This window comes from Centruroides vittatus, unplaced genomic scaffold, assembly GCF_030686945.1.
Source record: "Centruroides vittatus isolate TY-2023 unplaced genomic scaffold, ASM3068694v2 contig_347, whole genome shotgun sequence".
NCBI lineage: Eukaryota > Metazoa > Arthropoda > Arachnida > Scorpiones > Buthidae > Centruroides > Centruroides vittatus.
Window position 1 is genome coordinate 1369352 of NW_027122171.1, and position 18584 is coordinate 1387935.

At 28.2% G+C, this 18584-nt stretch overlaps 1 protein-coding gene across 4 annotated transcripts in view; it reads left to right on the plus strand.

The window, feature by feature from the left end:
• Positions 1 to 18584, plus strand: part of CtBP (C-terminal binding protein) — an 84690-nt gene that overhangs the window by 53702 nt on the left and 12404 nt on the right. For all 4 annotated transcript variants that reach the window (XM_067269169.1, XM_067269170.1, XM_067269171.1 and 1 more), the window contains exons 3-4: positions 4367 to 4530; positions 14830 to 14987. In XM_067269169.1, the coding sequence (XP_067125270.1) occupies positions 4479 to 4530; positions 14830 to 14987 (210 nt within the window). In that variant the 5' untranslated portion in view covers positions 4367 to 4478. The remainder of the gene's footprint in view (positions 1 to 4366; positions 4531 to 14829; positions 14988 to 18584) is intronic.

Below are 18584 nucleotides of genomic sequence, written 5' to 3' on the forward strand. Positions count from 1 at the left end.
GACATTTAGCAGAAGTTATTTTCAAGAAGCACTAATGTTTGTATATCGTATGGTCTTCCATTTAATGGCCAAATGAGGTTTCTACTATTTTTCACTATCTTTTACTTGTCATTTGAAATTGATAGATATAATATGTACCATTCTGTATTTGTAAAAGCTTTTAAGCATATGGATACATTGATCAGTATTAATTCTTGAAAGTGCAATGTTTTTTACAAGAATACAAATACCTTTTGAAGCATGTGATGAAAACAGAAAGGGTGCTTCAGCTTAAAAAAAAAAATTGCAAAGATTTAACACAAGTTATTCAAGAGATATTGGGATTCAATTCTGATTTTTAGCTGGGACATTCTGTACAATTAATTGATTTTTTTTACATTAATAATTGTTGAAAATGTTTGGTTAATATTTTTCTCCATTTATATGGTGCTGCATATCTTTCTGATAATTTTTTTCAATTTCAAATTCTCTTTTATTTGTTCAGAGCCATTAAGCCTTTCAGTGTTTGGTATTTCTATCTCTATATGTCATAATTGACAGCTGTAATTAGATGTAATTTATTTTTATATCGTAGTTTTCACTTTGTGTAGATGTATTATTCTAAATACATTGTCATTGTTATCATATTGTTGAATCAAACAAAAATATAAGTTCAATAACCTACTTTTATCATGTTCATGCAATCATTTATAGTTGCTTTCTTAATTTATTTTTTCAAATTTTTCTTTAATAACTTTTGTTGGATCAACATATTGATAATTAAACTATTTTGTTAATATTATTCTGAGTAACTCTAGGAAGGCATTTTTTTAAAATATGTACCGTACCTGTTTATGTACCATGTTTGTTATTATGTGCTTTATGTATGTATGTATATATAGTTTTTGGTGATTTGGAAATTTTTTCATTTAAAGCATTTTTTCTTTTCATTGGTGAAGAAATATTCCAAATTTTAATTACTTTGATTTTTGTTTCGTTTAATGTGTTTTTTTAATTAGTGTGTGTATTTTTAAATTAAGTAGTTTTGTTTTATCTAACAACTATGTTTTTCTATCAAAACATCTAACCAGTATATCAAATGATTGTGGACTGTTTGATCACATGATTACTCATGCTGAAAATGAAGGTGTTAAATCTGAGAAATGTTTTATTCTTTCTTATTCCTTCAAGGATGTATGCATGTGTAATATATTTAGAAACATCAAAATTATTAGACTGTACTTGCTATTTATTTATGAAGTAATGAAAAAAATTCGAATCTTATAATTTCAAAAGTATTTTATTTATATAAAATTCATTTTATTAGAAAATTTTTGTTTTTAAGAAGTTTAACTCTTGCGTAAGATGATAGTTTAATTATTGAATTTGATTTAATAGTTTGTTTAAATATGTTTTAATATTTCAAATAAGATTCATTTTCAATCAGAATTATGTTGTTATAAATCATTTATAGAAGGATAGAAATAATAATGATTAACTAAATCATTTTTTTAAAAGTTAAAATACTTTAATATACTTTAAATTCAGAAATTTCATGATTAAAAAATACGCCAAATAGTATTCTAGGAAAACACTGATTTTAGAGTTTATTTTAAAAGAAATTATATTTGATATAATTACAATTTTAGTATATTCTGTATTAATAATTTTTAGAATTTTAGACAGAAATAGTTTGCATGTGTTATTTAGCATAAATTTGAAAAACAATCTAAAATTTATGCTAAAATTTCTTCACTCTTTTGTTTAAAGAACAAAAAATGATTAAATAAAATAGTATAATTTGAAATGATTGAATATTTGATAATTATGATTAGAACAAATTTTAACTGGAAACTTCTAAGCTCTTATATAATAACTGTAAATTTTGTTTTTATAAAAACAGTTTTAATTTATTTAACAGAAAATAATGTCAGTTTATAAATTATAAATAGCTTCTGACTTAAAGACACTTATATAACTTTATACATGTATTTTTCATCACAGATCTGTTTTTGTTTTCAGTTCTGTATCTGATTTTGACACTATAATAATGTTTTTTCCACGAGGAATATTTTAATATTGTTTTATTCAAATGAATGATTGAGTAAAAATTAATACAGTAATATTATAAAAATTTGTCCCAAAGGAAAAATTTAGAACATTTTAATTGTGGATAGTCTGCTGAACGATTGATTAATGAGTATAAATTACTCAATGTACTGTACACTGTAATAATATTTTATTCATACTTATATGTTATAACAACATTTAATACATCTCGTATATTGTAAGTTTGTTACTAATATGTTTTGGCAACAGTGGACACCTTTTCCTTCAATTAGTCCATTACAATAGGTTCTTGATTTATTTAGATTTTGTAATAGGTCTTCAAACTTTAACTAAAATAATAATAATAATAATTACAGTTATAAAAGTTTTAATAATATATCTAATTCTGAAATTGTAATTTGAAACTAATAATTTTACATGCTCATCTTCGTATTAATTACTTTTTATTAATCATATTATAATCAGTGGTGATATTCAGCGGGTTCGCACAGGTTCGCCTGAACCAGTTGTTAAAATTTTCAGTTTTCCAAACCTTGTTAAACACACGGAACATTTCTCAGTGGTTTTGTTTTTGTTTTTAATATATTAAAATATATGTATTATACTCTGTAATACTACTAGAGCCTTATACCCCATTCGCACCGAGCATTTCAATCTAGATTGTGAGCAAGGACTATGCCTTGCTCACAAGTCAGGGACTATGCCTTGGTGCGATCTCTCTCGACAGTTTCAATCTCGACCGAAACGAGGTTTAATCGCGATCGATTCAAGAGAGTTCTTGAAACTAGATCCAGTCATAAGAGAGATCTCACAATTTCACGCGCGCGAGATAATACAAGATGGCTGTGGAATACGTGTCGGGCTATGGACAGCGAAATAAAAAGAATATTGTATTTCGAGAGATGATGACATCTGTCTATTATCAGCAGTGCCAGTCGGGGTGAAAAATTTCTCTGTCTAAAATAAAATAAAAAAAAAAAAAGGTCGACAGCACTAATATACTATTGTTACCTGGTCTTTGCCCAGGGCCCCTTACGTTCCAAATACGCCACTGATTATTAGATATATCGCAAGAAAAGGTATTGTATTTATTTCTAGCCAAAACTTCCATTTCGTTTGTCGGTGATTGTCAGGGAAAAATTTTCTGCTAGCGAACCCTTTGTTAACTATTTCGAATATCACCACTGATTATAATACATATATTTAAATTTGTAGTCAAACATTTATCATCATCGATGAAAGTAAAAAGTTATTTTTTCGAAAGTTTTATATATAAAGTCCTTCATATATTATTTCTATAAATTATATATCTAAATATTTAAAATTACTTGCACTGACTGACTGATTGATTCTTCATCACCCAGAGGAAACTGCTGAACCTAAAGAGGTGAAATTTGGTACACAGTTAGGGTACACAATGATAATGCACATCAAGAAGGGATTTTTTGAAATTCCCCTACGGGGGAGAGGGAGAGCATTAAGGCTTAACCTGAAGAACGCCCTTAGTCTTCATACTGAGTCCTTAGGTGTATTAAATTGATAACATTTCAGACATTGTTATAAATATTTTTATATATTTCGATTTTTTTTAAACCAAATGTTCGAACTGTTTTAAATTCAAATTTGTTATTGCATATTGGCTTGATTATAGAACAATTGTAAACGTTCCAGAAAATTGATCAAATTGAAAACAGTTTGTTTGATTCTCAGCAATTCTCATCATTCTTAGTGGTAGGTGTTATATAACAATTACTGTGGTTGTTGAAATATTGAATATAAATGGTGTTTGCTTGCAAAATCCGTGCGGGTGAAGTCACGGGTAACAGCTAGTATTATATATTTCAAACTAATAAGAAAGTTCTTTTTCATTTAAAACTGAAAGGCTTGGTATTCACTATTTTGTAAGGAAATTAAAGTATTCTTGTAGATATTTTCATTTATAATTGCAAAATTTATTTTGTTAAAAAAAATAACAGTTAACTATGTATTATGTTGAGTTATTTTTATGGAAATAGCTGTTTGTACAGAATGACTTGGAATATTTGGTTGACACACCTTATAATAAATTGTAACAAATATTACAAAACAGCAATTTATTATTGATTTGAGAAAAAAATAATGCAAGAAGGTTATTTTTTGATTACCTAAATAAATAAAAAATAATTATTTTATTTAATTATCATTATGAATTACTTAAGTGTTTAAAGATAATTTTAATGTTCTGCAGTAACAAATATTTTTTACTTTTAATTGTTATTTATTACTTAGTTCTAAAAAATTTTAATATTTTTTTATATTGTTTTATTTTACTTTTTAGGAATTTGGTATTCATTGAATTTGGCTGATATAACTGGCCTTTGAAATAGGTCCATCTGAGTGTGCGTGAAATTTGAAGAGGAGGTTTTCTGATCAAGACGTGGTCGGCACATATGGACAAAAAGAAGCCTGGGATCAAAAGGCCCCGTATGGATAACCCTCCTAGTAAGACATGTCATATATGTGAAGACAAAGTTATTTATACAAATTGGATGTGGAAACACTGAATGGAAACTAATGGAGAAGTTCTATAAAAATGAATTTTATTTCAAAGGTATTGTACAAAACAGAAGTGTCATCTAACATGTTACAGGGAGGCATTACAGTTCAATGCATGGAAAATACCATACTGTCGCAGTTTCCAGTTTTTAAGAGAAGCTATTTTATTGTGCTTAGATCTCATTCAGAGTTTCAACAGTGGTTTATCTATTTGTCTAAATTTAGTGTATACATTCATTTTCATAGATTATTTTATTAGTGAAATCTTCTTCAGCATTTAAATTATGAATTAACAGTTTTTGTGGCTGTTTTAAATGCATTGACATGTTCCAGTGATATTTTTGAAGATAAAACTTCTAAGTTTTTTAAGGTATATATATATATATATATATTTCTATCCCAAAGCATATCAATTTTTTTCTGATCAGCAGGATAAAATATTTAACTACGTATGAAAATATTTCAGTTTCATATTTAGCCTATATAATCATCTGGCTTGAAAAATTTATAACTATTACTGTTTATCACTAAATAAACTTTATATACATTTTAATTAACCTTAACAAATTAAATTAAGGTAATTTAATATAATCATTTTTCTAAAAGATAGAAAACTAAAGAAACAGATTACTGAAATGTTCAGCTTTACTACTTATAGTTTTCATTGTTTTAGATACAAATGTATGTTTTCTTTTATGTCAAAAATGTATCTAATTGTGCAATAATGGGAAGAGATTTTCTGTTCTTATTGTTCTACCCTTTTTATAAATTACATCATGTAATAACTAATTTTAAATAAGCATTAGAACTTTTTCACTTCTCAAAAGAATTATTACATAATTCATAATTTTATTTTACTTTTTTTTATTGAAACAAGTTTTTAAATTAATTTGTTCTTAATAACTTCCTGTTGTTTCTTTTTTCATGCAATCACAATCTATGTTTAAAAAGATTGATTCACAGGTAATATAAAATTAATGCCTCCCAGTAAATTTTGATCAAACTGATAGTGAAGTTGGCTGGTCTCATTCTATCAACTTGGAATTTTTCCTTCTATTCTCTAAAGGTAACATTTAAGAATAATTGGTAGATTAGACTTCTGATCAGTTTTAATATTTACATATATAAAAACTGATCAGAAACAGATCATATGTAAATGCAGATTTATGAAGTTATCCTGTTGATAGATTTTTATTACTTTTTTTTAGATAGTTAAATAGTTAGGGATAAATAATTAGTATAAATAGTTTCAGCAGATAGTAATCTTCAAGTAAGTTTTTAAAATAAACATAAATCAGGTTAGTTTAATATTTCTTGTGTACATCATATCAACAATTTTTATTATTTTGGTTTTTTAACAGTTTTGCTAGACAATTAGTATTTACTTGTATATAACAAAACTCTTATTGCAAAAGATTTGAGACAAGTCAACTAAATGATTATTTCTTTTGCCAAGCATTGATCCGTGCATACTTATTGTCATTGTCTAGCAATTTTTTTATTATTTAAAAACAACTAATTGTTTGCAATACTTAAAATGTACATTTTGAAATAAATAACTCACAATAAGTTTTTATAGTTACTTCTCTATTTGGTGTTTTCACTTTGAACAGAATTTTCTAATAAAAGTTAAGGAAATTCCAAGCTAATTGAAAGTTTAAAATAGCAAAAATTTAAAAGTTATAAAAATTGCTAAATTTAAAATTCAAGAATTTTTAAATTATATAGTTTGTTTACAACTATCATATTTTATAGCTTATAAGATGCACCCTCTCTTTTAGCACAGAATATTTAGGAAAAAAAGTACTTCCTGCAGCCTACAGAAGGCCATTTGGGGAATTCATTAGCCTATGGGAAATTGTAACTTCCCACATAAAGCACAGTAATTTTTTAATTATTTAATTTATTTATAAAAGTTGCATCTTATATGCTGTCAAATATGGTAAGTTATAATTTTAGAAGTTTTTAATAATATAAGATTATTTATAGTTTAAATTTGAATAATACTTCTAAAATTTTATTTTAAATATTGTCATAATACCCAAATGTTAGTTAATAAAATGTACTCCATCTGACATAAAAAAGTAAACTGAAATATATAGAAAACTGCCATTTGAATGTTTTGTTGAATTACTTGATGAATAGTTTTTGTTTTATTTTGTTATATATTTAGTTGAACCTGTTACACAATTAAAAAACAAAATCATCAAGAATAGCATATATTTATAAAATTTATTATAGCATAAAAATACCAATTTAGAGTGTTACTTGATTTATAATTAATTTAAAAAATTACACAATGTGCTGTGTAGTTACATTCGGATATTTTTATGAAAATTCCAGACATTCATTACATATTTGCTGTACAAGTATAGAGAAAAATTTATCACTGTGTTTATGAATTTGGCTTTTTATTAATTAATGCTGTTGACATAAAAATTTTCAATAACTGATAGTGGTTGCCTTTAGACATTAAGAAAATCTTTTTCTATGCCCATGCTCATGGGGTCAGATAATAAAAGATGGAGTCTGACATCCAGTTCAAAAACCACTCATTATGAAAAGTTCTGATGGTTCGACTCAAACTCTATGTGCCTGAGAACAGTAGTTGACACTCACTGTCTTGGCCATCCAGTTGTCAAATGAACAATGGAATTGTTTTTATTTTATTACAAATATTATGTTGCAGCTAAATAATTGTCACCATCTACCAGCATATTAAATAACAGAATGTTGTTTACTAATAAAATAATAGTAAAATAATTAAAAAATGTACAAATGCTATAGAAGTTGATGTTAAATAGTAATGACTATTTTAATAACAGATATTTTTTTGATTTTATTTTATATTGCTTTATGAATTGTCATAATGAAAATAATGAATTATTCACATAAAATTTACACTGAGTATAAATTACCTAATATAGTCTGCTTTGATAGGGCCATTTTTATTCAGCTGTGTAGCCTGAATGTATTTCATTAAAATTGTATAATAATCCTCAAAATATTTCAATCCTATTTTAGTTTTCTTTACAGCTTAATTATAACTTAGATGTTACTGAAAAGAGATGCATCAAATGTGCATATAATTTTTTTCAATTCCTTATGGAGACTGAATATAAATTTTTTAAATAATTAGTCATACATAAATTACTTAAAGTATAGATGAGGAAATATAATAATTACAGTTAAACATATAATATTTAATCATAATTATCTTTATTTAACACAGAGATAATAATGTTATTTATAGTGGTAATGTATTTTCAATAATAAACTGAAAACATAGTTATTAACTATATGAATTGATATAAACAGTAAAATATCCAGTTTTAGCAACAACTTCTTTATATATACATAAATAAGTTGTTGCTAAAGCTGGATATTTATATAACTAGAAAAATTTGTTGAGTTATTTTTTTTTCCTCTGACTGATTCTTAGAATGATTCAAATTTTTCGAAAATTTAAAATTTATATTTGATAATCTTCCATGTAATTATTACATAGGATGTCTAGATTGAAAACTATTAATAAAAAATTCTTGTAAATTAGTGCAAAACATACAGTATATACAAAAATTTTGTTTTACAATAGAAAATAGAAAATGCCAAGGTTAAATGTGCATCAATAAATTTCCACATGTGCTTGGTGGTGCAACTGATGTCCAGGCTTTAGTTGATATCCCACCAAGTATTTTTCTAGCATCTTCAGAGTGAGTGTCAAATGGCATGAACCTTGACATAAATTTACCAAGTATACTAATAATGTGTGGTACATAATGTCTTTCATGAAATCGAAAATCAAAGAGAGGGAAAAAATCAAGTGAGAGTTAGATCTAGTAATCTAGGGAACTTTGTAATGGGTCTGTCATGTCCAATCCAATGCCTAGAAAACTTTTATCCACGTGAGCTCTTGAATGTGTAGCATAATGATGGAGACTCCATCTTGTCAGAGAGAGAATATGTCTGGTATTTGATGAATGTTGAACTTTTGTACTTCTGTAACATGTCTAATTAAACATCTCCAACAACAATCCTTTCTACAAATAAGAATGGGCCAATGATTTTATGCACATGGTGGTAACATCAAACATTCACTTTTGGACTATCTATCTCTCACTGCATGTGGATTCTCCGACCCATATATTGTACAGTTATTTCTGTTGTAACCAGGCTTAATTTTCATCAATGAATGCACATTTCACATCTTATCTTTTTAAGAAATTTTGATTGTGAATCTTTGACAGTGACAATGCATTGATAGAGAAACTTGCAAAAATCAACACTCAATCTTATCCCACAAAAAGAATTATTGTATATATATTTTGCACTGATTTATAACAGTTTCTTATTGGTTATTTTTTCCCCCCAGACGCCATGTATTTCAAATTTAGACACAGGAAATGTCCATTTATTTAATGTATCTTTTTAATGTCAAATCATTTAGTATAGAAAAGTGATATACATCAAGTAATGATTTTAACTATCAACAAACATTTCATTTGACAGTTTTTAATGAATTTAAATTGTTCATGGCATAAATAATCAAATTCATGGAATTATTTATGCTGTTAAGTCAGCTTAGCTGGTACAGTTGGGTTGTTTTCTAATTTCGTAGTTTAAAGTCATTGATAGCTGTTATTTTAGATAATATATATATTTTATTAATTTTTAAAATTACTTACTATTTTTAATATTTTAATGTTTTGTTTTGTTAATTTTTTTTATAAAAATAGTGTCCACCATATATATGTGTATTTTAACTTGATTTGAAAGTTTATAATTTATTTTCAGACTAATATTTAATAACAACAATTTAAGACGATCTTGTATAGGGATTTCAAATATTAACTAAAATAGATTTTTATATAAATAGAGAAAAGTAATATTATAAATAAAGATTTATCATTCATTCCATTTTTTATGAACTAAAAATACCATGTTTCCCCAAAAATAAGACCTAGTCAAGGTTTTGCTGAATTGCTAAATGTAAGACCTCCCCAAAAGTAAGACCTAGCAAAGTTTTCGTTTGGAGGCATTGTTATGATGATGATCCAGAAGATGATGACAAAATCTTGCTTTGTGTTCATAAAAATCGGGATCGGTAAATGTACCATAGATTGTTGTACATGGAAATAATGGTAGTAACAAGAAATTCTTGATAGGATTCACAGTTTGTCTGGTTATGCTGGTTTGTGATGACAACTACTATACAGTGTATAATAAATGTTCATTTTTTTGTTGAACAATAAATGTGAATTCTTCTTCATGAAAAAATAAGAAATCTGAAAATAAGACCTAGCACATCTTTGGAAGCAAAAATTAATATAAGACACTGTCTTATTTTCGGGGAAACACGGTAGATTTCGTATATCTTAAACCTGTTAATACAATCTTTTTTATATTTAACTTTTGTTACAAATTTTAAATATTTGTTTAGAGGAAGTTTTATTACATGCTTATGAAATGTCTAAACAATTTAAAAGTTTAGAAAGACTTAATTTGATGTTAATTATCTAAAAACACAAAACTAAACCATTAACTAAATTACCTAAAATAGACAAAAAAAGTATTAAATGGTGGATTTGAATTGCCAATTTTTGAAATATGACTAATAGTCTTTCGGCTGAGTTAATTTGAAAAAAATATTTTGAATTTAATAAAATCAAAATCAAAATTTTTAATTAAATTTTTTAATAAATATCTTTAATCTGCCAGATCTTTGTACCAGTCAAGGCTAATGTCAGATGCCTTTGATCTCACATCTGTCGTTTTTGACAGGCAAAAACATACGACAGCGGTCAGACGGACACAGGTGTGAAAAATCACGTTGTGTGGCACAGGTGGGCCACTGGATTGTTTGTGATAATCTCATGACAATGCATGCTGGGAGATACACTTGAAGCCTGTGATCATCAGATGAGTGTGAAAAATGACAGACTGGTAATATTGTTTCAAGGAAATACTGGGTCAGTGTTGTTCCAGCTGAAGGGTGTACGGTACCTGAGTATTTTAAAAATGGACATTGATATAAGTAAAATGATTGTACAAATTAATGAGGGGTCAGAATTGAGAGAAACTTCATTTGAACCTTACAAAAACAGAAATAAGAAAAAGGAAGGCTAGTTACAATCAAAAGGGCATACCTAATATTGCCTGTGACTTTTTGTTTTTAAATACTTCAGAAAAATGAAAAAAAACACACTAATTCTAATGCTCTGTTTAAATTGGAAGTTAGGAATGGTCTAGAACCTCCAGATCAGACACACAGGGCACGTTAATATCATTGCTTAGTTCTATCAGAATAGATATAAGTGATATCTACAAGGCGATTCTGAATATAGTGTAATGGGATAGTTTGCCAAGGATTGTATTGGTACTGTAAATGTGTGTCTACAATTATACATACTTAATATCTAGCAAAGGATTTGTTAGTATATGATAATAATTATAATGATATGCTCCATGTATTAGAAAAAGGAGGAAATGTATTGTATGAAACTAATTTGTGTAATGATAATTATTACATGTGTTTGTTGTGTGTGTTTAGGTCAAACAGGCTTTTGCTAAAAGTGCAATTTGAACCTTGTCGGTGGGAGATGTAAAGTATTGGCCTTTTAGCAGAGAGGGAACAAAAGAAACACGACCTTGTCAATTGGACCCACCTGTGGTCAGACATAGGCCACTTGCCATATAAAAAAAAACGTAACTAAACGTAAACAAGACGCAGATGTTAATGTAAGCTCCACTCTCATTGGATAACAGTGGACCTAAGTATAAGCTGTTCATGAAAGAATGGTTTGTGTGATTAGTTGGAAGTTTTCTGCCCAAAAAAAACCCTTAAAATAGCGGAGCGAATGGGAGAGGGAGGAGAGAAGGGCAAGAGACTGGTAATACGGTAGCCTCTGGCACTTGAGAAGCCCGCTGAGTGTAGAGAGAGTGAACTCCTCTGATAATGATCTCAAGGATGGGTAAGTGCAGAAACTGGATGGGACCATATAGTTGAGCCAACTCCACAAGCTGACTGAGCCCTCTACAGAGTCTGATATCTAATAGTTCCCAAAGGCCAACCTGGTACGTGAGACACCACACTTTGTTGTCCTGTATATGCTATGTTGTCAAACTTGTACATTCTGTTTATTTGTTTTGTAAATAAACTGTAAATATTCTCTGAATTGAGTATGGAGGTGTGCTTCCATCGAACCTGAATCTACTATATTGAATCGGGATACACCTGGAAACCAACTCAACAAGACAGAGTTTGGGAAACAACATCACTAGATCTTCACTGGCTGTACATAATAAAAAACAGCACATTTAAATCTGAGATACACATCCAACATATGCCCATCTGTAATAAAGCTGATTATTAATGTGCTCCATGAAAAACAGCAGTCATCTGATCACCAATTTGGTCATCATGAAAATTCATGGTAGCAAAGACTGTGGTAAATTGAAAAAATAGCATCCATATGTTTTCAAGCTCATCTGACATTAGCCTAAACACTACATACCATGCATACAACCTTCCAGCAAATAATATGTGTTTGAATTAGGTATAAAATGGAATGTTTTCAGCCTCTTTTAGGGGCCTGCGTCAAACATTACATAATGTTAGAGATTCTATTTTAGAACATTTTTTAAAATTATTCTTTTTGATGTCAACTTGTATTTTGAATATTTAACACATATGTGTTATATTTTATGTATACTCTACAAATTATTGTTATACAATAACAATTAAACAAATTGTTTTGATGAAGATACTTGTGCATAGTACAAAAACTTATTTATCTATAGCAGGGGTGACCAACTTTCGTTCACATAAGATCTACTTTTTATTGTAAAAATGTGTCGCGATCGACTTGTTGTCATAGGCATAGTCTAAGTGGGGAAGGGGAAGTGTGAAATACATACTATGTTTATACACTGTTTCAGTACGAAGTGCACTCACTGCTTATGAGTCGAGTCATAACTGCATGCATACAGTTGCGTTCGGTTACAAATATCGCTAGCGATCGACTAAAATTGGCTTGGCAATCGACCGGTCGATCGTGATCGACTTGTTGGCCACCCCTGATCTATAGTATCATCTTGTAATATTGTTTATCTGCTTCCCTTTAGAGGGTTATCAACCAACGACTGCCATGTAGTGGATATTGTCTCACAGTCTTTACTATTAATGCACTTTTTATCGATTCCTGCATTAAAAAATTTTCAGGATTCCAAGGTTCTTAGTTTTTGAACATCGAAGACAAGATGATTGACACTTTGAGCTTGTTCACATATTGAGCCAGGTAACAGTCTCTAATAAGAAACTGTTACCAGTTTCTTATTAGAGACATCATGTTGGTGCTCTTTAATTCTGCAGGTCCATGATCTCTTAGTAGAGCCCATGTACATATGATTTTTTTCAAAAGAGGCCAAAAACATTCTGTTTTGTATTTAATTCAAACACACATTATTTACTTGATTGTTTTCATGGTATGTAATGTTTAACTTAACTATATTCCAGCTATTACAGTCTTTTGGCAATTTTGATACAGAGATAAACTAACCAATTAAACTATAAATTAATTTAATGTCAATATTTGATTTGGGAATGATCTTCTAGAATTAAAAAATAACATAAATAATATATACAGTATATAAGTCATTGTCAGTATTTCTCATAGTACGGTTATATGTATGTGTATACTCAAAATAAAAATTTGGAAATAAGTTTGTATGTTTTCTAGAAAATTTGTCTTTACAGTACTTAATAAAAAAATTTTCTTTTCAAAAATATATTTGGGCAATATATAACAGATGTTATTGTAAATAATTAATGTTTATTGATGATATTTTAATAAAAAAAATAAACTAAAAGTTAACTTTGATCTTTTCTGCAAATGTATTTTAACGAGCAAAAAGCTTTGTGTGGTACACTATATTGCTAGAAAATCGTATTTGTAGCTCTTCCACGAAAAACAACACATTATCATCAGGATTACTTGACTGTACCACTTTGTCATCAATGTCTGATTGACATACAGAATGGCTCCTCAGACCAGCACAAAATCAGTGAGGGCATTATGCTGCTGCTCAATATAAGTGGAATTGAAGTGCTTACCTGTGGTCTTCCATGTTATAACATTGTCTATTCCCAAATAGAATTGGAATTCATTACTGAAGATCCTCACACACTTAATTCTTAGCAGTTTGTGCTTCTCTGTCATGACACAATTGAGATGAAGCTGATAACATTAGGGTGTTAATGCCAGGATATATTGCTGTTGCCTTGCATGCAAATTTTAGTTGCTTCTCAATGGTATGGAAAGATACAGGTTCTGTAATGGCCTTGTGTGGATGGTAGGCAAGACACTGTTATAGCAGTAATGTCTTGATCAGATGATCGTCTTTCCTGATCTGTCTGGGATGTCCAGAGCCTGCCTGCTCTATGCGTGTGCTCTGATTTATTCACTTCCCCATATTACTTCATAATAAGATCAGAATGACCCAGATGTCTGGCAGTTCAGTGTAATGGCCATCTTGTTTTCTCAAACTCCATCAGTTGTGCATATTGTATGACTACATCACATAGACATGCCTGACATTCAAAGACTTAAAAGCAGGTACACCTCAGAATTATGAACAAAATGAGCTTCTGCAAGCCTTTTTATAGGCTACTACTGGGGTAGCAATTTTAAGGCACTCTGTAGCATTATGTAATGTACAAATCATTTATACACTCATCAAAGACATAACAGTGGACAGACAATTCTATCTGGGTGCAGAATTTTTTCTCAGTGAGTGTATATTATAACTGTTACTTGATTGATAAATTTTATCATATTTTTTAATAGAAAGTATTAATATCTTTATTCCAAATTTTCATTGAATGAAAAAATTTAAAAATAAAATTACTGTCATTATTGAATTTTTAATAAAGTAATTTTAGTTAATTATTGATTTTATTTTATTTTTTTTACAAATTATGTATTGTAATAAGAATTATATTGATATATTTAAATACAAGTATTTTTATTGTTTACTAGATAATATTTGGATTAAGGTGTTTGGGATTGTTTTTCGATGAAAGTTTCATCATAAAATTTTATACTACATATTTGTTGAGATATTGATCAATAAAAATATATAAATCATTCATTTTAAATTCTAAGCATTAAAATTATCTTTTAAGCAAGGAATATAGTGTTAATTATTTGTCTGTTTTTCCACTTGGTATTTTGGATTGTTTTGCAGTTGGTGCCCGTGGCCCTATTACAAATGGCCCCATGCACACCCGTCCCTTAGTGGCACTACTTGATGGTAGGGATTGTTCAGTGGAGATGCCAATTTTGAAGGATGTGGCTACAGTGGCCTTCTGTGATGCCCAGTCCACCCAAGAGATACATGAAAAGGTAATACATTTTGTTTTGGTTCCTTCAATTATGTAATTATGTTACTTTTATGTTTTTTTTCTTTTAATTTATTTCAAACTAGTAAACATCTTTGTAAAAATCAAATATAAGTATGTATATCTATGTGTTGGGAGGTAGGTGTAAAATACTGAACTCATTTCAAAAAAAGTCAATACAGAACAGAATATATATTTAGTTTATTAATATAGTGGTACCTCATACTTTGAAAGACCCTAACTTCAATGTTTCAGAGTTTGAAAACTAAATTTGACAAAAATTTGCCTTGGAGTTTGAACAATGCTTTGAAGTTCAAACTGCTCACACAATGAAAAATGCACTCAAAAAAGCGTAAACACAACCTTTTGTGCATTCAAGTTGTCTCTGTCTCTCACTCTTGTGTTACAATATGCCTTTCGTACTTTTATTGCTTTATTTTTGGTGTGCTTGAAGAAGGCCTTTCAAAACGGCCGAAAACGTTTGTGCCTATTAATTTTGTTTGCTAGAAACAACATGTGTAAGGTTTTTTGTGCCTACGGTGTTATTTTTTGTTACTCATCGATTTTTTTACAATTTCTTACTGTAATTTTCTTCATTGACGGCTTTCAGACATCCCATACATTTTTTATCCTTCAGTTCAAAATTTCTTGAACAGTATTTTTTTAATGTTCAAAGTTTAGTAACATCTTTCCCATACACATTATGAATTGCTTTTATTGTGTGTATGCTATTATATCCTTTCTGAAACTCAAAAGCATGTGCCCAATAAAATTTCTTCAGATAAAAAGCCTAATTTCATGTTGTTCAAGCAAAATGTGAAGAAATAAGTTTAAATAAGCTTTTAAACAAAAAAAAAAAAAACAGTCTGAGAATAGCAATAATGTGAGATTGTTCTTTATAATATGTGATTTAATTATAACATTCAATATCAAGTAACAGCGGCTGTTAATAATGTGCAAAAACTTTCTCTTGAACACAATATAATCATTACTTATTAACCATAGTATTTGAGAAGTGCGTGGAAGCAATGAAGTTTAAGAGGAAGGTTGTAATATCTATCAACGATTGAAACGAAAAAGGAACTTATAAGCATGAAAGTGATGATATATGCACAGTAGATCTTGTGGCCATGTTTAAGATGCCGAAGTCCACAGTATGCAACTAATTAATGCAATTTTCATTTATTACACAGTATTTATGTGTTTTATTTATTGTTAGGGGGATTTGATTCTGTTATTCTTACTTAAAACAACAAATACCCATTTCAATAAACTTTAAATTATGTTAATTAATCCATTCCCAGATCCTAAACAATAGACTTTTCATTATTTCTGATGGGAAAAATTGCTTCTGATTTCAAATGATTCAGAGTTTGAACAAGTCTCCTGGAATGAATCAAATTTGAAATATGAGGCACCATTTTATTATTATTACAGCTTATAAATTACCATATAGTGAAATTATATTTTAAACAAGCATTTATAACTAGTAGAACTGCTGATTTTGTTTATTCTACTTGATTAAATAGTTTTAAATAAAAAAATTTATTAAATATTTATCAATATTGAAATAAATAAATTATTTATATTCAATACAGAATAAATTTTTATACAGATAATGAATTCGTTAATAAAACTATATAGTTTTTTGCAATAAAAATCTTTGTAAAGGGAATAAAAGGATCTCTCTCCTTCTCTTTTCTTCTTTTTGTTTTTTAATAAATGCATTGATATCATATTACTACAGCTACTTTGATAAATTATCTTTGTTGCTCATAATGAATTAACCTGTTCACAGATAAGGCTGAATATCCAACAGAGGGCATAGTTCATCATTTTATTCAATTATTATAAAATTAAAGTTTTCATCAATTCAGTAACTGTTTTTCATTTTAACTACAGCATTTTATTCATTTGTATTACATAATGATTATTATTTTGTATCTGGAATATATCATAGTTAAATAGAAAAACTACCTATGTGTAATAATCAATATAATAAAGACATGATATATATATATATGATTGACCCAAATTTTAAAAATATAAATATAGCTTATTGGAAATTTGCCATTATTCATGCCAGCTTTTTAGAAATAATGTGTGCATGTAAGTTTTATAATAAAATCTGAAAGTACACCAGTCTCAAAATTTCTGATAAAGTTTAACTCTAAGGTTAATTTTTTTATTTTGATCTCAGAATAAAACTTTGCTTTAAAAAAAGTGGCTATATAACTTTTATTCGTGATGATAAATTGATTGATTACATTTAAACTATTAAAATTTAAAAATAGAGAAGATAATAGAGATTAATTTTATTAAATTGTTGAGAATTTGCCAAATATTTATGCAACTTTAAGTTATTTGAGTATTTGGCATAGTTGTCCATCCAGGAAAAGCATAGTAAAAAACAAAACCTAGCAACAATTGTTGTAGATGAAACATGAAATGTGAAATTACTCTTTAATGTATCAGAATGATAAGCATCTTTATTTAGAAATTATATCTCTTGTAATAAAAAAATAATTCTGTTTGTTTTCAAAGTTTTATTGCAGTAAAATAAAAAACTTTTAAAATAAAATAATGTCTACTTCGACAATAGAACAGAAATAACTAATTAATTGGAATTTGTATTAGAAAAATTTTATTTGTTGCTATCCAGAAAGTCTAAAGTTCAAATAAAATTAATAAACACTAGGCTGAATAATAATAATATGTACAGAAATAAATATATGCTAATAAGAAGTAAGATTTTTTTTACTTTTACTTTCCCAGCTGTTATGACTGAGGGAAAGTATGGCGATCTGGCAAAAAATGACCCTCCCCAGATTTTTAATTTTTAAACTTAGGACACCTTGAAATGTTGAAAAATGCATAAATATTCAGGTGCTTCTTCTCTATGTATGGGTGTTGGTGTGTGTGGGAAGAATGATTTTGTTAATCTTCTTTGAAGCTTAATAACTTCTGTGCTTTTTGTGGAAAATTTTTGCAATTTTGCAGGGAGGTTTGTTTGTTAGGAAGATCAATGCTATTAAATTTTGGTGGAGGGGATGGGGAGGAAAATCTGTGTTGGACTTAACGACAATTTTACTGGTTATTGGCATTTACAATTTTTTTTCATAAAACTCATCCCTATCGTCAAAATTAAGCTTTTTTTGCCATTTTTTATTTAAAAACTTTTTATCTGTTATAATACATTTTTTAAAACAGATGGACACCACCAAAATTTTAAATGTTGCCAGGAAAGTTGAGCAACTTGTTACTGGTTTATTTTTAAAAAATGATATTTGTTAAAAAGAAATATAGATTAACAAATTAAATACGGTCTATAGTTGTTTGAAACTTATTTGCAAAATTTTCTTCAATCTAGATTAAACAATGAATGTGTTTTATAAATTTTGTGTATGTTGATGTGAACATTGTACATATTCCTTATTTAGAGAGATTTTTCTTAAAACTGCTGCAAATCTATTTATTTATTTTCTCCAAAGCAAAATAATCATAAAATACAGTCATTTCCAATTAAAGGAAAGCCTCGACGAATTAATTAAATCATATTGTTACTTCATTAGTTCATTATCCATTTGCTTAAAGTAAAAAT